This window comes from Mya arenaria, chromosome 7 (assembly GCF_026914265.1).
Source record: "Mya arenaria isolate MELC-2E11 chromosome 7, ASM2691426v1".
Classification (NCBI taxonomy): domain Eukaryota; kingdom Metazoa; phylum Mollusca; class Bivalvia; order Myida; family Myidae; genus Mya; species Mya arenaria.
Window position 1 is genome coordinate 6,008,671 of NC_069128.1, and position 24,358 is coordinate 6,033,028.

The window sequence follows — 24,358 nt, forward strand, 5'->3', positions numbered from 1 at the left end:
GGTGATATATCATGATGCGCTGGTGAAATATGGTGATACATCATGATGTGCTGGTGAAATATGGTGATACATCATGATGCGCTGGTGAAATATGGTGATACATCATGATGCGCTGGTGAAATATGGTGATATATCATGATGCGCTGGTGAAATATGGTGATATATCATGATGTGCTGGTGAAATATGGTGATACATCATGATACGCTGGTGAAATATGGTAATACATCATGATGCGCTGGTGAAATATGGTGATACATCATGATGCGCTGGTGAAATATGGTGATATATCATGATGCGCTGGTGAAATATGGTGATACATCATGATGTGCTGGTGAAATATGGTGATACATCATGATGCGCTGGTGAAATATGGTGATACATCATGATGTGCTGGTGAAATATGGTGATATATCATGATACACTGGTGAAATATGGTGATACATCATGATGCGCTGGTGAAATATGGTGATACATCATGATGTGCTGGTGAAACATGGTGAAACATTGTGATACACTGGTGAAATATGGTGATATATCATGATGCGCTGGTGAAATATGGTGATATATCATGATGTGCTGGTGAAATATGGTGAAACATTGTGATACACTGGTGAAATATGGTGATACATCATGATGCGCTGGTGAAATATGGTGATACACTGGTGAAATATGGTGATATATCATGATGTGCTGGTGAAATATGGGGATATATCATGATGTGCTGGTGAAATATGGTGATATATCATGATGCGCTGGTGAAATATGGTGATACACTGGTGAAATATGGTGATACATCATGATGCGCTGGTGAAATATGGTGATACACTGGTGAAATATGGTGATACATCATGATGCGCTGGTGAAATATGGTGATATATCATGATGTGCTGGTGAAACATGGTGAAACATTGTGATACACTGGTGAAATATGGTGATACATCATGATGCGCTGGTGAAATATGGTGATATATCATGATGCGCTGGTGAAATATGGTGATATATCATGATGCGCTGGTGAAATATGGTGATATATCATGATGCGCTGGTGAAACATGGTGAAACATTGTGATACACTGGTGAAATATGGTGATATATCATGATGCGCTGGTGAAATATGGTGATATATCATGATGCGCTCATGAAATATGGTGATATATCATGATGCGCTCGTGAAATATGGTGATATATCATGACACATTGGTGAAATATGATGATATATCATAAAAGACTTGTCAAATATGATGATCCATCACTGGTGAAATATAGTGACATATCACGATATGCTGATGAAATATTGTGATATGGTGATGTTTTTGCCAATTTAACTCTTTTTCTTACTGCTCACAATCTTATGTATACAGTCATGTAAAATCTCATTAATTCAAACAAAACATTTTTCTTTGTCATTTTTATTTTATATAATGATTGTAAAAATATGTTTTAAAAAGTCCATATTAAAACATAAATAACTAATCACATAACAGGATTTGCAATGAAGTGGTATCACAAAGATGGAATAAAATTGAAATAAAAACATAACAAACAATAATATTTATATTATACAAATATGTGTTGTAAAGGTGGCCCATATTAAGAATTTCACAACATAAAACATTCTGTAAATTGAATGTTGTCTGCTTTTAGCATCCACTTTTTTAAATGGTAAATTATTTTGATAATCATTAAATGGGAGTAGGACTGATGAGCATTGTGTTATTAGAAAGGACAAAGTTAGTTTTGTCAATTTAAAAAAAAAATCGGTGGCATTAACTCTTAGAGTTTATAACATGATATGGAAGTTGATTAAACTTGGTCGAGTTATTCCAATACACAAATTGGCAAATATTGGTAAGGATTGGATAACTAATGCTCAAATCTAGAGCAGACAATGTAAATTTGATCCAATTCTGACAATTTATGGGCCATTAAACTCAAGAGTGAATCATGCCATCACAAGGTATTATGCTTTTAAACATTGTGACCAGGCCCCCTTTTCTCGAAACTTCTTAAGCTTAACAGGCTTCAGTGGCTTTTATGAACGGAAAATGGTTTATTGTGATTTTCATAAATTTAATTCCTTATATCTTAAGTATAAAAAGTTCTTAAAGAAGTTAATATTACGCAAATAATTGAAAAACAAAAATAGCTTGCTTAGCTTAATCCTGTTTTAAAGGACTTAAGAGGTTTTGAGAAATTGGGCCCAAGTTAGGTGATGATTGCATAAGAAAACATTCTCACCAAGCTTCATCATGGTTAGGTTATAAATACTGGTTATCTGTACAAGACATAAACTTACTATTTTTTAATGTAAAAGGATCATAAATCTGGATTTAATGATGCAGCTTACCCCAACAATAGAACTTGACAGAGTCATAATTATGCCCCAAACACTCACCAAGTTTCACCATGATTGGATAAAAAAATACACAAGTTATTGTCTGGACAAGTCATCAACCTACTTTTATTAAAACTTCCAAACCAAAAAATAGTTCATCAAGCTAGAATTGTCATTATAAGCAATTGTAAACAGTCAGTTTCATTGAAATTTTCTGTTTTGAATATGGTTAAATAAAAAATAAAGCTTTTATTACCCGCCACCTGATTATGTTCATTGGTGTTGCATATTCTATCACGCCCAATGCAACGTTTGGTTTCAGTGGCTATCATTTAAAGATTATCTTATGATTTGAATAACCTCGTGATGAAAGTTGTATGCCCAGGTACCAATACGTATACATGTATGACTATAGGAGCTTAATTATTGTTGGTACTTAATTCAGAAAAATGTAAGGCCACCAATTAGATGTTTGTTTAGTATTAGTTTAAGGCGACACAGAAAGGATTGTTTGTTTCAGTTTGATATCGTTATATATTTGACCCAGTGAACACCAAAAGCTATATTTCATGATTGGTGTAGCCACAAGTGAAAAAATTATTTGTGTTCCCAATGTGAAATAATTCAAACCAACAAATTTTTTCATTAATAAATGCATAAAAAAGCTATAAAATAAATGCTATAAAATGACATTTCATTGCAGTTTTTCAGAAAAATATGCTGAATCGAATGTGAACATAACTTTGAAATAGTGAAATATATTTGGAAACAGTGAAAATATGCTTTGAAACAGTGAAATATACTATCTATTTCACTGATAAATGTCCTCAAACACACATGAAGCATATAATAAAATATAAATTAATTTATATGCTAGTCAAAAAATATAGCATAATTTTGAATACAGAGAGAAGTTGAACCTCTATGTGTATGGATCAACATAATACTGGTAAATTTAATGTGTATGTACATATAAGTTTCTTGGTATTAAAGCTGCACTCTCACAGATTGATTGTTTTAACTACTGTTTTATATTTATATAATTATTTATATTTTTTGCATAAATGTCTGGAAACCAGTGATATAAGACTGCTGATAAAAGATCAGATCGCAACTTATCATATTTATGTTCGAAAATAGATGCATAATGGCTAAAAGAGTTACTACCGCTTCAAGAAAAATGATATTTTTCGGCAGTTTTACCTAACATTTCAGTGTTGTTCTATTGTGAATGACCTAACATGACTGAATAGAAGGCACTGATGTCCAAATCAGCCGATTCTGAGACAACTTTTTTAGAAGGTGTCAATACTGACAATCTATGAGAGTGCAGCTTCAAATTAAGCCAAAAGCTATCAGAACCTTCTATAATTTACTGTTGTGTGATACTTCCAGGCATAGACCACCTGGATGATAAGTATTCTTATATAATTTCATTACCTATCATGGTCATTTTAATTTATAACAATAATTGGTTATTTCATATGGTACTTATTTTACGTTAAACATGAAATAGGAACCTTATGTTTAATTTAGAATTGAATTGGATGGTCTGATTGCAAAGTTTGCCATGTATCAATATAACAACTTCAAACATTTTGACTTTGAAAAAAACAACACAGAACAGACAGGCAACACAAAATTGTCATTTAAAAACAGGTCATGTAGGTTACACCTGTAGGTGACATGTGTCCAAATCTCAGCATTCAAGATTGTATGCCACCCAATATCAGCATTAAAGCTCACATGCCACCCAATCTCAGCATTAAAGCTCACATGCCACCCAATATCAGCATTAAAGCTCACATGCCACCCAATATCAGCATTAAAGCTCACATACCACCCAATCTCAACATTCAAGGTGACATGCCACCCATTCTCAACATTCAAGGTGACATGCCACCCATTCTCAACATTCAAGGTGACATGCCACCCATTCCCAACATTCAAGGTGACATGCCACCCATTCCCAACATTCAAGGTGACATGCCACCCATTCCCAACATTCAAGGTGACATGCCACCCATTCCCAACATTCAAGGTGACATGCCACTCATTCTCAACATTCAAGGTGACATGCCACCCATTCCCAACATTCAAGGTGACATGCCACCCATTCCCAACATTCAAGGTCAAACATCTCCAGATCTCAGCATTTAAGGTCACATGCCACCACTTCAGCATTTAAGTTCACATGCCACCCAATATCAGCATATAACCTCAAACTAAAGGTCAAACATATCCCAATGTCAGTATTTAAGGTCACAAGCCTCCTTAATCTGATTAAGTATCTTCTGGTCCTGAGTGTCAATGCTTGAATCGCTGACCTGCCCATCCTCATATACGAAGAAGAACCTTGTACATACATGGTTTTGGTCTGGGCACACCCAGATTGCATTGTTCTTCTTCAAATCCTTCGACGTGACCACTTCACATATCGCTATACACCTAATATTGTCCCCGCACAAGAACCTTCGTTCCGAGACCATCGGCTGCTGATGGCCCTTTTTTACATTGATGGATCCATAGCCCATCCTGGAGTAGCCCATGGATGTGGAGATATGGGGACTTAGGTAAATCCCCTTGCCGTATGCAGCTCCGTTCACCTGCATTTTGGTTCCCGACGCATTCACCAAACCCTGCCTGAAAGATTGAAAATGAAAGCGTTTAGAATTTCATTTTGTGTTAGTACAGTAATATATTGTAGTTTAAAGAAGTTGGTACAGTGTAGTTTACAATTGTTCAGGTATTTATCAAATGATCTCTGTAAAAAGAAATAAAGTTCTTCCTAAAAAATGTCATTTCAATCTATTTGACATGGTGACCTACATTTTAATCCCACATGACCCATATTGACATAATGACCTACTTTTTGGGTGAGCATGAAAATTGACCTTGACCTTAACATGACATACTTTCTATCAAGTTTCATGAAGATTTTGCATATACATGGCGGCTGCATGTATGATTGAATCTAGGGACATTATGATCATCAAGTATTTTCGAAAAATCAATTGTTTTAAGGCTGCACCCTCACAGATTGAACAACAACACCTTTTTATTTTTTGTCTTGGAATGAAACCATCTTTGAATCCATGGAAACCATTTATATAGACTGCTGACAAAATATTAGATCCCAGATTTCAAAAAATGATGTTTTATGCATTTTTCTAATACCGTTAGTAACGGTTAAAGCCATAAAATGTGATAAGCTACTATCTGAGTTTTTGTCAGCAATCTTATATCATTGGTTTGCAGATATTTACACAAAAAATTGCCCTTTTCAAGAAAAACAAGAGATGTTTGTCAAACATTATGCCCCCCCTGAGCGCCATGTTGTCAGGATTATATGGACAATTGAATGAAATATGCATGGACCGAAATGACAGCTGATTTGCCGCTAACATTGTATGCCGTTGAGGCAGTTTTAAGATTATGACCATTCAAAGTTTGAGGATAGAGTGTGTTATGACCATGACCTTTGACCTCAAAATCCATAGTAGTCATCAGCTGGTCACCAAAAATCTAAATGTTAAGTTTGAGGGCCATGGGTGCAGGCATTGACAAGTTATCACACAGACAAGCATTTTTCGTTCAAGGTCACTGTAGCCTTGACCTTTGATCCAATGACCCCTTAAATCATAAGGGGTCATCTACAGGTCAGACACAACTCCGAGTCAAGTTTGAGGGCCATGGGTGCAGGCATTGTCCAATTATCACTTGAAACATTTTCGCATTCAAGGTCACTGTGAACCTGACCTTTGACCCAATGACTCCTAAAATCAATAAGGGTCATCTCCTGGTCAGGCCCAACTTTCATGTCAAGTTTGATGATTATAGATTCAGGCATTGTTGAGATATCACTGGGAGAAGATTTGTTAACTTTTTTGCGTTAAAGGTTACTGTGACCTTGACCTTGGCCTGATGACCCCCAAAGTCAAGAGGGGTCATCTACTGGTCAGGCCCAACCTTCATGTCAAGTTTGATGACCATAGGTCCAGGAATTGTCGAGTTTGCTTTCAAGGTCAATGTGACCTTGACCTCTGACCCGTTAAATCAATAGGGGTCATCTACTGGTAAGGCCCAACCTCCAAGTCAAGTTTGAGGGCCATGGGCGCAGGCATTGTTGAGTTATCACTCGTGCAACCTTTTACCATTCAAAGTCACTGTTACCTTGACCTTTGGCCCGATGACCCCTAAAATCAATAGGGGCCATCTACTGGTCAGGCCCAACCTCCAATTCAAGTTTGATGGCCGTGGGTTCAGGCATTGTCGAGTTATCACTCAGACAACCTTTTACCATTCAAGGTCACTGTGACCTTGACCTTTGGCCCGATGACCCCCAAAAACAATAGCGGTCATCTACTGGTCAGGCCCAACCTCCAAGACAAGTTTGAGGGCCATAGGTGCAGGCATTGTCGAGTAATCACACGGACAACCTTTTACCATTCAAGGTCACTGTGACCTTGACCTTTGGCCCGATGACCCCCAAAAACAATTGGGGTCATTTACTGGTCTGGCCCAACCTCCAAGTCAAGTTTGAGGGCCATGGGTGTAGGCATTGTCGAGTTATCACATGAACAACCTTTTACCATTCAAGGTCACTGTGACCTTGACCTTTGGCCCGATGACCCCCAAAAACAATGGGGTTCATCTACTGGTCAGGCCCAACCTCCAAGTCAATTATGAGGGCCATGGGTGCAGGCATTGTTGAGTTATCACTCGGACAACCTTTTACCATTCAATGTCACTATGACCTTGACCTTTGACCCGATGACCCCCAAAAACAATAGGGGTCATCTAATGGTCAGGCCCAACTTCCATATCAAGTTTGATGACCATAGGTCTAGGCATTGTTGAGTTATCACTCGGACAATCTTTAAAATTATTTTACCATTAAAGGTCACTGTGACCTTGACCTTTGACCTGATGAGCCCTAAAATCAATAGGGGTCATCTACTGGTCAGGCCCAACCTTCATGTCAAGTTTGATGACCATACGTCCAGGAATTGTTGAGTTATCACTCGGACAAGCTTTGGTCTACTGACGGACCGACGGACAGACTGACATACGGACATGCCTGTGCAAAGCAATGTTACCCCTCTTCTTCGAAGGGGGGCATAAAAATGTAAAAATGGTACATCTGTGAGAGTGCAGCTTTAAAGTCCCAAAATTTGGCAATAATATCTTCAATATGATAAATATAATTATTGTATAATATTAGGAACTTTTATCAAAATGAACATGGTGGTTTACCATTTAAACTTTACAAAATCCAGTCATTAGTCATTACCCAATTATAGCTCCAATTCCAATTATGGGAATTTAAATAGTAATTTCAAAATGAATGTGAATTTAAATAGTAATTTTAAAATGAAGGTGAATTTAAAGATTAATTTCAAAATAAATGTGAATTTAAAGGGTAATTTCAAAAATGAAGGTGAGTTTAAAGAGTATTTCCAAATGAAGGTGAATTTAAAAAATATTTTCAAATGAAGGTGAATTTAAAAAAATACTTTAAAATGAGAGTGAATTTAGAGAATATTTTCAAGATGAAGGTAAAAATTGATCAAAACGACTCGAATGATAATTACCAATTATCAAGTGTGTTAAAATCGATTTTTAAAACCTAATAATCACCTTATGATAGAGTGCCAGTTTTCAATAGAAGAGCCGTGGAAGGCGAAGGTGCTGCCATGGTTCTGTTTCGCTTGCTGAAAAATGACTTCTTTAGCCGGGGGGCTCGAGATAAGCAGGAATTGGTGCGGTGTAACCATGAACTTGAGTTGTCGCTCCACAGGAAGCTTCACAATATGGGACCTGGAATGTTTTAAGCTATATTTCCACCAGCTTCAAATTGTGTACACATGTTAGTGAAATAGATACAAACAGAGGTGGCAGTATCGGACAGCTATGGTGAAAATTTGTTGTTTTTTCATTATGATAAAACACAATACATATCTATTATTTATAAACATTTAAATTATAATAAGAAAAACATTTTTATCCCTAGCTCATTATAAACTAAGCCGGTACTATCAGTAATCCACTGTATGAGGGGGAACACTAACCTGTTACTATTGATAATCCACTGTATTAGGGGGTACACTGCAGGGTTGCGATTGTTGAGTTTCTGCCTTAATAACGCAGTAATGGCAACCATTTCTTGCATGGGTGGCATATCATTGACCACCTTTTCAACTGCATTAAAGTCCTTATTTTTCGGGTTGAACAGGAGGTTGATGTTGACTTTTGGATGCACAACCGTTGGGTATGGATCGAAAATTATTTCTCTGCGATTTGACTTTGCCGCGAATTTTGTCATGTTTATTAATAGATCCACAACCTCGGCTCCAGTTGCAATATCTTCGGCTGCGTCAGCCATTACACCAAGGGTTTGGAAGGCAAACACACAGAGCTCCCGATTGCACACAGCTGGTTTCAACATTGCGCTGCTTTGGAAAATATGCAGTTCATCACATACCACACAGTATTCATTCATCGTCGGAATACGCTGACGCACATATCGGAAAACTTGTACGAGCAGACCATCTGATATGCTCGGTATATTCTTGGCATTTTTACCGTCTAATGTCAAAGGCATTAAGTTTAGGTCCTCAATCTGACGACCAATTTCTAATTCCGGCATTATACTGGTTGCTCTCTTTAATGTCGGTAGCATCTTCTTCAACTTTAACAGTATTGCCGGATGGGAGTGTTGCCGCCCCAGTTTAGGCTTTTTATCTCCATGTTGATCTACCTCAGGGGTTGAATGTCCACTGGTCGCCTTGCCTTCAGAGCTATCATCTTCCAATTCTTTAGATTCACCCGGTTTCTTATACAGCTGTTCTATCCTCACATTAATGTCAGTACAAGTTTCAGGGTTATATACCAGCAGGTTTGATGCTTCCTTAACACTTCCATGGGTTATCAGCAACGCGTTCCTTGCCAATACAATTGGGAAACCCATCTCAGCTAATCTCGCAACATCTTCATCATTAACCTCATGCTCCATTTTAGCTTTCTCTGTCACTGGAAACGTTGTCGATTTCTTTAATGTCTCTTCCCGCTTCAAACTCTTTAGATATTCTTGTTGTATGTTTTTCCATTCATGCACTAGAAAAGTCTCCAAAAATTTCCGAACCTGACTTCCGAATCCAAACCCTTCCTTTTTCGAAGGTTGAAATACCTCTATATTTGGTACAGTCACTGACTCTATGTATTGGGAAAGAGATAAATGAAGTCGTATAATCAGTGGCTCGTATTTATTCACTTTCCATGCATCAGCGATCACCTCTTCCAAAAATGACAATGGAACATGTAACTCTATGTCAATTTCATCAATCGATTCGAACAATCGATACTGAAGCACGTTTTCACCGTACAGAAAAATCAGGTTATCCATGTCTCGATACAAATATGGGTGCATTACCGCTTCCTGCGAAGCATACTGATCGTCATGATCATCATCGGAGTATGCAACTTCGCTACCACCATCATCATCATCATCATGATCGCGATGGGTGGGAACGAGGTAATTTTCTGCCGGCATTTCCTCCAAGGCATCTGTATACAGTGAAGCGCCTGAAGCACAGCTATCCGACCTGAAAACACATCAGAGCTTCCATTAAAGTGACGCCCTTATTCAAAATAAAAACACAACATGTCATGTTTAACAAACATATATTTTGAGTGAAACACCTTTAACTACTAAATAATGTATTCATGGAAAATATTAATAACTGATAAAAAGATTGTAACAAAGTTTTTAAATGCTGAAATTACGCAAAATTATTAAATGCTTGGTGAGTGCAGATTCAGTGTGATCAACTATTGTCTCATAGGGTAGGAATAACATGTTTTCTGCACCTTGTTCTCAGATCTAACTGGGTATGCTTCGTTAAGAACCCGAACCATGTTTTTGACATGTATTCATCCTTTTTGGTATATCATAACAATTGTATTAATTGTGGTAAATCTCATTTGGGAGTAAGAGTGCATCTTAAAGAATTTAAACTGGAAGTATAAACTTCCTGTCCATTCATATTGGAATTTTTTTACCGAAAATGTGGAAGTTTTCCGAATACAATATTGTTTTCGACTATTTTTAAACTAGTATGTTAAAAATTAAATAATTTGGAACTATAACTTGCCAAATTCACAGATTTATATTTTAATAATTCATTTCACTTCAAGGCTGATTGTAATTGTGACCATTAAATTAATATTGACACCAGAGGTTTTGATATTCTGAACTTACAAGCTTTCAAGTTTTCTTCAAAATTATGGAAGTTTTTGTACTTCCAAGGAATCAATATTGGAAGTTTTAACCAATTTCTAGGGAGAAATATACATTGTACTTCCAAATGTTACGTCCTTTAACGGAAGCCCTGCTATGTTGCATTTTATTTCATTGTAAGTACAAATGCAGTTTTAGCCAAATCTATAAAAGTCTAAGCAAAATTAATAAAAATTATTGTATCATCCTGTGAAGAAGTTGAACACCACAAATTGGACTAAATTGTTAGGAATTTTACGGTACATGTATGTTTAATTGAAGTGGTATTAGGGATCAACTGCCTAATATTTGCTATAGTTTGTTATTGTATGTATTTATAATCATATCATAAATTTTACCCAAAAATGTGTGTGAAACAATGTTTCTTTTGCAATGAAATTCAGTATTTCTCATTTTTTTTTAAATAATCTTGAAATCAAAGTGCATTTGTTTTTTTGACAATGAGCTGCATTCTGAGTTAAAACAGTAACTAAGGCAGTAGATTTTTTTCAAACATTAAAATAAAGCCAACTTATCTAGGTTTGCCTACAGTTTGTACTGATGCATTACTCAAATTATTTAATGGAAGTATTTAAATATTAAAACAATTTTGTTCTGCAATTAATAAACTGATGATCAATGCTTAATTCCTTAAACCAGACTGCCACAACCTCTTTGAAACAAACCAAACCAGGTACTGCATTTTACTTTAGCTCATAAGCATTCAGTGACTTTTTTTGAAATATTTATATAGCCTGTGCCTTGCAAATTGGGAAATAAAGTTGAGATTGGGAAAAATACAAAATCAGAACGAAATAGCAAATATAATGGCAAATATACATGTTTTCACCTTTTTATTTATACATTATGCGGTGGAAGAGTTAGTCTTGTTAATATAAATGAGGTTTTGTTTAGTGTGTGTGTGTGTGTGTGTGCGTGTGTGCGTGCGTGCGTGTGTGTGTGCGCATTATTGCTTCTGAATATATGTATATGCTATCAAAATACAAAGATATTTTGTCTATGTTGAGAATTTAAAACTGTACTGATATATATATATTAAAAGGCAGTAAATTACACCAAAAAAAATCAGACATTCAATATTATGTTTAAGAACACATACATATGTAACCTGAAACAATTTATTCCAAGTCCATTTATTAGTGATATATTATGCAGGCAATAATTTTAAATATTAATCCTTACAAAATTAAGTCCCTCCTCTTTATTTCACTGTATTTTAATGAAAAGCAAGTTTTATTATGTCAGCGGTCTATATGGACCACTTACATCATAAATCTGTTAAGTGCGGCTTGCGATTTTCACAATGGCAAAAAATCATAGCAAATAAACACTATTTTGCTTTGTTAAATAAAACCACACTAAAAGAGCTTTAAAAATATTGATGGTTTATGGTATAAGAAATATAACACACCACATTGGGCCATATGGCCAACGCCTCGGTCATGCTTTCCGAGGCTGATTGGCTGGTGCTTATGATGTGTGTGCATTATTTCTTTATTGCATTCTCGGTAGAATAACTGCGATCTACCTATTATAACATTTGGTATCATTTTCAACACATGAAGACAATATATTTCTTAAATACCTCTCAACTGGCGGGGGTCTTAACTCATCCATGTCTGTTTGCTGTAGTTTGTCTATCAATGTAACATCTCTTCATCTGATCTGGAAAAACATAATTATTTTTTTCCAGAAAAATCAACAAAAATGCCTAAAATTGTGAACATGTACATGTACTGGCAGTACAGTAGATTTAAAACAAAGACACGAAGGAAATCCTCCAATATGATGCTTGGTATGTAAAATTTTAAGAAATGTAAGACAAAAAAAACAAACATCTAAAAGCGTATTGTGTCACTTGTGATCAATAATAGTAGTCACTTTTATGTTCATATGGATTTGAATATATAATATATGATTTTCTTTTTCTATCAACAAATTTCAGAATTCCTTTCTACGATTGTTTTTATCTCCTTCTGAGGGCGTAACATCATGATCAGAATGTTTTTGCGTGAATTTTATATATATATATATATATATATTAAAATTACACTCTCACAGATTGATCGTTTTGATAACTTTGTAATGATTTGTCTTGGAAATCAGCCAATTTGTTACATGTTAATGTCTGAAAATCAGTGATATAAGACTGCTGACAAAAGATCAGATCACGTGTTTTTATGTGCACGCATTTGTGATATATTGGATATAAAATGGTCATCACAAGCATCATAGGTAAATCAATAGATTTCGCGGCAGCTTTCATCTTCAGATCCCAGACTACCAAACCTTAATCTAAATTCTAATCATTTGGTAACCCGACAAGGATTTGTCAGACATTGTTCAGTCAAACAGCGGGCCTACTTAACCTCCAATTTTTAACTAAATATATCTTAAACCCCTGTCACACCTAGCCGCGATGCCACTGCGACTGCACTGCTTTGTTAAATTTCCCAGAGCGCCATGAGATGGCTGGAAAAATTCATATTTTTCATGAAGATGGCGATGTCAGAGTTCTACAGAGCTCCATTGCATTCTACTGCGTTCATACGGATATCTAGTAAGCGATGGACTGCGTGCTCAAATCTTCATATGCATTTCACATTCACTGCGCCGACGGTATGTTGTTTTAAACTACGGTACCTATAAAACGGATATCTCCATCAGTTCTCCATTCTTGAAGTTCTTCCATTTGCTCATGAACACTTGAGACCATGGCCACCAAAAGTGATAGAAAATTGACGAAGGTAGGGAAAGATAAGTGCCCACCTCAAACAGGAGCAAGAATGAGATCCACAGCGTCTGCATCATCCTGGACATGCTTATAGGCAATCAGCAGCCCCACTTGCTGTTGCACATCAGTCACGGTAAAGAAAAGTGAATGTTTATTTGCATATATATCATTTCTTTATATTATCTTATTGTTTGGTTTATTGTCATGCAAACATTGATTGGGGTTGTAGATGTGCATTGGTAGTGCAATGATCGCCATGGCAGCTCTGTACAACTGTTGAAGAGTGCATTAAGAAAAATCAAACTCATTTTAAGCGCTGTAGATGCTCCTTATAAGCACGAAAGAGACGCAGCGCCATCTCAGAAAACGCTGTACTGTTGTTGTGCAAGCACCACCAATTACCATAATTGACCATTGCTTTCCCTCTGCGACCTCTTTGCGCTCCTAAGCCAATCTGTGGCATAAATTAAATGTAGGAGACCTAACTGCGCTGCAGGTGACCACACGGCAATCTCACAGCGCTCTTATCAAAACGCAAACCGTTCTTATCAGTACGCAAACTGTTCTTATGAGACAGTAATTGTCATGCTTGAAAAATGCACACCATCGGGCATCACTCAACATTCAATACGATCCAACCTCGTTCACTGGCTATGCCATTGCAATGTCGATGCTTGCGATTCCAATGCAGGCAGTTCAGCATTTCGAATTTTTCATGGAAGCAGTGGGAAGCGGCCATTGAGTGACAGAGGCTTTTCTTTGACACTGACTAAACTAGCACCAGGCTGCCAATAGGGCAATGTACGGGGTCACGGACACTACGGACCATGGACATTACGGACCAGACACTACGGACCAGATTTAGGGACATTACGGACCAGATTTAGAAATTTACGGACCATGATTTATATTGTTTTTAAACATTTGTTTTTTTAATTATTCACTCATTGGTCTGAAATTTGTTAATAAATACTTGAATATTAGTGCTCAGTATGACAATTATCTTTAATGTAACTGAAAAATCCCATGAAATTCCAATGTTAAACATCAATATATTTTTAATAAAGTATAATGATAATTCGAATAATAATGAATAATAATGAACGTAATATGTGTTTATCTTCTAATTGTAAATGTGAATATTAATGTTTTCATATGTGATCGATTGCTTTCTGAAATAAACTTTGAATAGTCATATTTGTTTGTTTTCCGTTTCATCTGATTTAATTGAAAGTGCGCCGTTACAATGGGTTTTCACACTTTTATGATTGCCAATTAAAGGTTGTCATTGTTATGTTTGTTTCTTTTGTAATATACCGCCGATAATTACGGGTACAATTATAACTAATTAAGGCAAAAGAAGTTCCCAGTTTTAAAAATCAGTTTGCAAGAATTGCAACAAACACACATCGTTTATTTAATATAAAGCAAGAGTTGAGGTTTACATACTAGGAAACTAACTAGTGAGAAATCTGTCATTTAAAAAAATAAATAAAATTTCTCACTAGCTAGTTGTTATAATGCCAAGGATACGTTGTATATATAAACACTTACTATTGTAAAGAATTTTAAAATTTAGACATCTTTTTTAAAATGTAGGCTGAGCCTAAAATGTTTGTATATGATGTATTTGAAGTGTTTGATTTTAATGCGTATGTGATAGATTCTTAAGTTATTATTTAAATATTGAATTTTTAACCAGAGATTTATACATACTGTGTAGGAATATTTATATATATACAGTCCAAAGCACCCACGCTACGATTAAAGACGATATGTTGTAAAACGTAGCGTGCTCGCCGAATAGATATAACCATCCTCAAAATTTCCTCTGCCATAAAACTGAAAAAATCTATAAGTATGCCTTGCACTCGTTGTATCCACTGGTCTAGAGGTGTTTATGCAAACCACCGCGCCGTGGAATGCGACATATGTGAACGTTGGCAACATCTACGCTGTGGTACCGGTATATCCATTGCCCAGTATGATGCTGCGAACGTGGATGGGACCGAGTTAGAGTTCACGTGCATCACGTGTAATGATGAAACTCGACCAGAAGAGTCTATGGAAGTCCAGGTATGTTACAGTTTTCTTATGAGATAGGATGATGAACTTGGTAAACATGTAACTAACATAGATTTCAAATTTCGACAAATTTTAGTTTCAGAAATGGTTAAAACTGATGAACCAATAGCTTGTGTTTAAAACATTTTAACATTATAGGACGAGACGATCAACCACAGCGACGTCCGACCACCCGACCACATCATGCGACTGCCAACAACAGACAGTGTTCTTGAGGTTAGCCAGATGTCCGCAGCCGCCAGTATCACCCACGTGTTCTTATATGTGCTCGATTTATTTTGGTAAATAAACTGTTTTGGAACATATATCTTCTGTTGCTTTTAACTGATTTAACTGCCGATCTATTCGAACTTCACGCGATTTTTCACAGTTTTATGGAAGATATAACGTCATACTGAGCACTCATATTCAATATTTATTAACAAATTAAAAACTAATGAGTGAATAATTAAAAAAAAATGTGTTTAAATCATGATCCGTAAGTTTCTAAATCTGGTCCGTAAATTTCTAAATCTGGTCCGTAATGTCCCTAAATCTGGTCCGTAATGTCCCTAAATCTGGTCCGTAGTGTCTGGTCCGTAATGTCCATGGTCCGTAGTGTCCGTAATTCAATGTACGAAATGTTCCAGACACCTGGAGACAGGTAAAGAAAGAAACAAGTATTTAAAAAAGCAAACACAATAACATTAACAAGTTTACCTAATGTATTTGCAACTGCTCTGTTGCAATCGAATGACCTAAGTGCCTTAAAGTAAAGTTTATGACTATTTCTTCTTCTATTCGCTCTAGTTTCGTTTCTGTTTGTTGAGCAATATCTTTGACTCCCAGCTTACTTTAATAGAAGCGCATTAATCGAAGGAACCAACAATATTAAGCACAAGCAAATGTGTCGACAAGAAAGACAAGGTAACAAATAACTATATCTATAAAATATTTTAAGGCGACACATTCCTACGCAGTTAATTCCCTTTACTCGTATATAAAATATCTTCCTTACGGATTCCGACGAAATGTGAATTTCCCGTCTCCATTGAACTATTTTCTTTTTATATTTTTTTTATATAAGATATTTTTGGCTTGAAAATGTGTAAAGACTGGACATTTCAGCGCTACTAATGCCAAGTTTGAAGTTACTAGAACCAAAACTCGTAAAGTAATTGTTAAAAAACTGTCAAAACTCAACCAGTACTGTATAGTCGCATTATGTTGCTTTAGTATATTCGAAATAATTTATAAATATTTAGCCAGTATTTAAAATAAACACAAAGTTGAAGAAATAAATCGATATGTTGCATGAATCAAAATATTAATGATTAAGAATGGGCGGAGTGAGCATAGCGAACGAGACCTTTTTTAATAATGAAGATTTTAACTCGGGTCATCTATTTATAATTTATTATTGACCAATTTAACGAATTGAATCTCTGTTAGTAAGTTTAGCTATTTTTTGTACCAAAGCTTTTAAAAAAACAGACTTCAATGTATAAATCACCCCTTTAGACCTTGATCCGCACATTCACTAAGTACTGCTAAATCAATATTTTAAGTTGTTGTTTTTCGCGGTATTGTATAACTTGATTGAAAATAATAGAATGCAAAATTATTCATTTTGTTCTTTCATGCATGCAGTATTTAATATGTGTATTTATTTTTGCGTTTATAACGATAAGATTAATATGCTTTAGTTGAATAAACATAATGTTCTGTTCTCTTCTGTTTTGCTATTATCAGCACTATTTTAAATGCTGTTCTGTTATGTTCTTTATCTACGACCCGACCACACCATTATCGTAGTAACAACTCAGCGTAAAACAGTAAGCTTACTTGTACAGTGTACATCATCAACAACACATTTGTTTATATTCATCAATGTCAACGTATATGCAACGTAAAAAACAATGTAGTACAACCGAGTATATATATATACAAACAAATAACAAAAAGTGAATACGTTACAATAAATTGGTTAAATATATAATGTTATAATCTATCTAAATCAGAGGAAGAACAATTTTTTACCATGTTAAGTTCTAACATTTATTAAAGAGGATCTTACTTTAAGAGAGTCTTTAACAAACATACATCATTAGTTTAATAAGCTCAGTTCTATTATTTGATTGCAGCAATTGTAAATATTAATTTTACATTTTTTTGCCAAAAAATGTCCCATGATTTTTACATATTACAATTACATATTTACTTTTTATGTTATTTCTGCAACATGTCTACGCACCGTTAACAACAAAATTGGTAAAAGAAAACCAATTTTTCATAATTTTATCAGTCATTTCTCGAAAGTACCTACTGATTTTTGCCTCGTGATTTACGTTACGTATAGGATTTAATCGATTGAAATTTAAGTTTTATGAATAATTGTATCATCAAAAACACATATCTATAACGTTGAGTTAAATTAAACAGCAAACATTAAGAAAACAGTGAACATTATAGAACTTTTTCTGAAAGACATAATGAAACACAGATATAAAATAGGTCGTTTTTCAATTCTGTGACCAAAATGTAAAGACATAAAAACTGCATTGTTTCATATTTAAGAAATGACACAATCTTGCAATATCAAGTTAAAAGAAATAATAAATAAATGAGGCTCAACTATATGAAAATGAAATGAATGTGGACAAACAAAGGTTTGCTAAAATTACTCACACATATAACGCCTTTTGCCGCTAACGTAATTCACAAATGAAATAAATTTCATAATATCAGTATATCTAAAGCCTCGACCTATATGGCTCTGAATTATGGTCGTCATTTACTGAATCTGACATTACGAAGCACGAACGTTACGTTCGTCTCGCGACTAAGATGTGTCAACACCTTAACACGAGGACAAGAACTGATATGGCTCTCAGTCTGTTGGGATGGCATTCTATTGTATCACAGATCGACCTACGAAAGCTCATGTTTTTCCACAAACTGTGCACTTTAAATGCATCACTACTTGTGAAGAAGGTGTTCGACTATAGGCTATAGTTATTCTGTACTCGTGGTAATAGCAGCCAACTTGGCTTTATCCAAGACATTTACAAAATCCTTAGCAAATGTGGTTTAGATCAGCACTTACACGCCTACAGATGTACTGCGAAGCTTCCTACAAAACTGGCTTGGAAACGGTCAATCAGAACAGCTACCACGGGCTTCTATAATGATAATATGGCAATCCGGAATCACTGGCGACCCGGAGTTTCAACTTTTTAGCAGTTTCCATACTCGCGTCGACCCGTCCTTAATAAGATCAATTGCGAAATCACGAGAAGATATACGTCATGCGATATCAACCATCCGCTTCCTCACAAACACATGACATCCCAAGGCCGGGATATGTACTCAATGTCTTGCGTGGTCAGCTGACGTCGACGTCCATCGTGTTTCTTCGTGCCCAAGGCTTTACGCCGAGAGACAAGTGTTAATGAACAGACTCGAGTTTCCATGTAATAGTGCAGAGTTCATCTACTACTGTACTAACACGATTCGTCATGAACATGTTGCACCGAGTGATCATACAGACACACGTATCCGTGCAGTCTGTAGATATTTTCACAATGTATTGTGCAAACAGACCTAATAGGCTTACACTCATAAAGGACATCTCGCTGCTGATTATTCGCATAAAAAATTAGTATGCTAAAACATTATGTTCGTCTCTCTATATTGCTTGCTCATACTATCTTTAAAACTTATACGACAGCTCTAATAATATTGTAACACTTATTTTTGGCCATCTTTTTATTTTGCATTTCTCAGTGCGTTTTAAGGCTTTTGAACATTTTAAAAAAAATACATATATATATATATATTCATCATTAATTACTTCAAAACGGATGCAGGAAATTCAAAGGTATTATTATAAAAACATATTTTCTTGAGCACCTTCTATTACTTGTACATGTGTATTTCAATTTCGGCAAGTTTTTTAACCAGGTGCCACGAGATGTTTTTGAATATTTATTCTTTTCTTCAATTTTAATATTTATTATTTTTTGGAATAAAATAAAATAATAGAAATAAGTATTCAGTGTATTGTACATCGCATTAATGATAGTAGCCACAAACTCAGAAAATATAAACTAAGTTTTAAAGTATATGCTTAACTTACTATTACATTATTACATTAACATCGTCATACTTGTGTAATTACTTTGTGCTTTATAACATGTAATATACATTGCTGTACATACTGTATATATGACCGTTTGTTTGTTTAATATGTTTAAATCACTTTCGGGTGGAAATAAAGAGAATAATAATAATGTTATGTATTAAACAACTTTTTAAAATCCTAATTTATTAAATTTTAATTTGTTTTTTTTTAAGATAATCATAGAAGTATAGTGACTGAAACACACGTTTAAATTAAAACAATCAATTGCAACTAATGGTGGCAAGATACACAAAATAGTTTCTTGGTAACGTAATTCACATTATGAGTAAATGAACTAAATACTCATAATATTTTCTACAAACAATATTCTGTATTCGAAATGATTGACTGTGTTCATAAATATCTATTTTCGTTTATAAAACTAGCCAAACAACTGCATCACTGAACTAATGTCTGACTCCGCTACTTTGTACATTTATCTAGAACCAAAATGCATTGGTTCGTCGACAGAACAAATCAGAACCCATCCAAATTGAGACATCTTTGTTTGACCATTTGAACGCTGAACATCCTTTGCCCTTCCCGTGTTCCATAAAGGAAACATGTAAGGGAAGTTCACCATTGGACGAATCGTATTTAACTACTTTGCCGATGTATCAGTAATCGTTTTAAATGGCCCTTCTTGCCTGGTCAAGAATGAATTCTCGTTCATTTTGAATGTCTGTGCGCATGTCAGTTTCATTTGGTTTGCCACTTTGTTGTACTATAGAGTATAGTATGCTTGATCCACCCGTCACAGCTGGCATTGAACTTCCAGTCTGTGAAACATTCACAAAAGCATGAGGTATGAAATTCCACGGAAATACACTATGGAATTGCAATGTACCCTTGATTGGTTTAACATTAACTGCCAATAACTCATTGTATGCTTCGTCACATTCCTCCTTGGGCACAAATGAGTACTTTGTCAGACTGTTTGCTGACGATTTACCCCAGTTATAATAGTAATCTGCTGACTGTATCATTTAAATTTGTTCTAATCCCTGGATTTCCTGCTTTAAATTTCATGTTTTGCCGGTAATATGCCAAAATAACGTAGCTCATGAATTTAATTGCTCTTCGGTGTCTGTTCTGCTTTGGGAAACGGTCTTTGTGTTATATTTATATAACCAATCAATATTTTTAAAGCGCTTTTGATGTGTTTTATTGAACTAAGCAAATGATGTTTACTTGTAACAATTGTTCGCCGTTGTGAAAATTGCAAGCCGCACTCACCAGTTTTATGATGTAATCGGACAATATAATATGACGTCCGTGGTCCATATTATATTTTTGGCGAGGTCCGGACCGGCCAAAACTATGATAAGGACCGCTAACGTCATAAAGCTGAAATTTTATTAAAATACAGCGATATACAGACCGGTCGACTTTATATATAAAAATAAGAGACATTTATTTATATAAGATATACTACTTTGATATAGGCGTCCGGCCCCGAACTCAAGAAAAGACAACGGTATATTGTAATATAGACTTCCGGCAACTGACACAAGCACAGACGACGGTATATTGTGATATAGACTTCCGGCCCCTGACACATGCACAGAAAGCGGTATATTGTGTTATAGACTTCCGGCCCCTGACACAAGCACAGAAAGCGGTATATTGTGTTATAGACTTCCGGCCCCTGACACAAGTACAGACGACGGTATATTGTGATATAGACTTCCGACCCCTGACACAAGCACAGAAAGCGGTATATTGTGTTATAGACTTCCGGCCCCTGGCACAAGTACAGACGACGGTATATTGTGATATAGACTTCCGGCCCCTGACACATGCACAGAAAGCGGTATATTGTGTTATAGACTTCCGGCCCCTGACACAAGCACAGAAAGCGGTATATTGTGCTATAGACTTCCGGCCCCTGACACAAGTACAGACGACGGTATATTGTGATATAGACTTCCGACCCCTGACACAAGCACAGAAAGCGGTATATTGTGTTATAGACTACCGGCCCCTGGCACAAGTACAGACGACGGTATATTGTGATATAGACTTCCGGCCCCTGACACAAGCACAGAAGGCGGTATATTGTGCTATAGACTTCCGGCCCCTGACACAAGTACAGACGACGGTATATTGTGATATAGACTTCCGACCCCTGACACAAGCACAGAAAGCGGTATATCGTGTTATAGACTTCCGGCCCCTGGCACAAGTACAGACGACGGTATATTGTGATATAGACTTCCGGCCCCTGACACAAGCACAGAAAGCGGTATATTGTGTTATTGACTTCCGGCCCCTGACACAAGTACAGACGACGGTATATTGTGATATAGACTTCCGGCCCCTGACACAAGCACAGAAAGCGGTATATTGTGTTATTGACTTCCGGCCCCTGACACAAGTACAGACGACGGTATATTGTGATATAGACTTCCGGCCCCTGACACAAGCACAGAAAGCGGTATATTGTGTTATAGACTTCCGACCCCTATTTATTGTGATATAGGTGTCCGGCCCCTTACACAAGAACAGACAACGGTATAATGTGATATAGACAGACAGACAGACAGACAGCTGCAAGTGTTAACAATTGTACGCATTGATTGTCCGGACTTTACATCCGCAATCAATAAATGTTCTAGTATTATATTTAGACATTATATATTATACCCCACGTTAATCCTTGTGTTAAATATGGTTGAGCTAAAACGCAATCTATGCACAATAAGTCTCTCCGCCAATGAATCGCATTTACAACAACGCTGTATCAAGTTATTGGACAGTAAGGTGCAAATCAGCATGCGACACAAGGGAGATAATTGTTGTCATCTGGAAACTTCCCACTGGGTTGACCCAGTTTTCTCCCTTATAACACTTTGGACAAAAGGCCGGCAATAGGTTTTACTAAGTTTTGACATTGATATTCAAATGCTGGGGCTTTAATGTATCCACCCAAAAGCGCCATTCACGTACTCGTTGGTGGAAATGTCCCAGGCTGTTAATAGTTGGACAGAATATCCAGCAGCCCATATTTTGACAATAGCCTATACATTTCTGGAATAGTTCCCCTGGACTGATTATCATAGCCAATAAATCTACATAGCCTACTATACAAAACTTGTTTAGCAAGATATTTGTTAGGTTATCGACACAATTGTCCAATAAATTGCAGCTTCTCACATCAATGAAATGTTAAATGGGAGCAATCCTCATTGCACAAAGAGACCAGTCTGTGCTGTTGTTTCTAGGTAGAAACTGGATATACTTCACACAAAACCTGTGAGTTCTTTCCAACTTCAGTATCTCCGAGGGTTAAATATTTGACCACACCTCGCAGCCATACAAACGCTTAGGGACAACAGCAGAAGTATATATGGTTTTTTACGACAATGGATTTAATTTTCCTGGGTGAACAGCAAATGCTTATAAACGCACCACGCATTTGAACACACGCGTCATCGACGGTGTCAGAAATACCGAGATATACGTCACATTAAATCCACAGATGGGTATAGTTTCTCGTCTCATTGAAGATTTTACTTCCCATTCGGGTTTTCGTTAAATACAATAATTGAGCATTTATTAGCGTTGTTAGTATATCTCCAGCCTCTTGAATAGTTTCCGAAAATGTCAAGCATTTTATTAAGTCCATTAATGGACAAGGAAATGAGTACCTGAGTCCCGGCCCAGGGTTCTCAATAAGTTTCAGTTGAACCGTCTCAAATAGTAAAGTAACCGACCAGCTACTACTTATTCTATTTAAAATTCATTTAGTTTTCCAAATTTGAACCGGCCCAATCGTCATTTGAACCCTCCATTTTGGCCGGCAGCCGGTTCTTATTGAGAACACTACCATGTCGTCTGGGTGTTCCAAGTTTCATGCCATATATACAAAGTCTTGTCCACTAGTTTCTAGTAAGTTTATAAGCTCATTGATATATAGAAGATATATACTCGGTGACGACGTGCCCCCCTGTATGGTTCCCTGTCGTACTGAGAACCACTCTGGAAATTATTTTAGTAACGTACGCAGCTTGTCATATCGGTGTACATCGATGAATAACATAGTAACGATATTGGGTCTAGATCACACTCCTTTTTCAGTTTGTATATGATTTCTGAGTGCCAAACAGTGTCGAAGGCCTTCTTGCAGTTTAAAACGCTACATATGTTCGCGTGCAAAATGAACACTTTCCCGAAGAATGAAGGAAGTCATAATACATCCAAGACCTTCTTGGAATTCTCCTTGCTGCTTGCTAATAGGAGAACGCCTCCTGCGTCCCAGCTGTGGTTCTCCCTACTTGTTTTGAGTAAGGGAATTTAAATATTCTCGAGTTTATGTTTACACTTTTGAATACTGAACTGATTTCTGTAGTTTTTTTTATATAAATATTGGTGAAGAAAAACGTGCCCGTCTTGATTGCAATATATATATATATATATATATATATATATATATATATATATATATATATATATATATATATATATATATATATATATATAGAGGATATTTGTTTATTTCAGTGTAAGATCGTATTTTATTTCACGAGTGTCATAGAAAAACATATTTTCACGAGTGGCGAAGCCACGAGTGAAAATGTAGTTTTTTTATGATCACGAGTGAAATTAAATACGATCTTACACTGAAATAAACAAATTTTCTGTTTCTTTTATGCTTATTTTCGGAGTTTTATTTGTTTTTTATTTATTTCTGAATTACCCCCTTTTTTGAAAAGGGTGGGCTTTACGCCGCTACCCGTGGG

The 24,358-nt window shown here is 36.0% G+C and overlaps 1 protein-coding gene across 1 annotated transcript; it reads right to left on the reverse strand.

Annotated features, from left to right (window-relative positions):
* Positions 1-1,394: 1,394 nt before the first annotated feature.
* Positions 1,395-16,293, reverse strand: LOC128241502 (protein mono-ADP-ribosyltransferase PARP6-like). Its single transcript, XM_052958459.1, has 5 exons — positions 16,154-16,293; positions 12,221-12,300; positions 8,408-9,940; positions 7,977-8,156; positions 1,395-4,979 (listed from the first exon to the last, which is right to left on the reverse strand). The coding sequence occupies exons 2-5, from the start codon at positions 12,250-12,252 to the stop codon at positions 4,586-4,588; spliced, it is 2,139 nt and encodes a 712-aa protein (XP_052814419.1). The 5' UTR covers positions 12,253-12,300; positions 16,154-16,293; the 3' UTR covers positions 1,395-4,585.
* Positions 16,294-24,358: the final 8,065 nt, after the last annotated feature.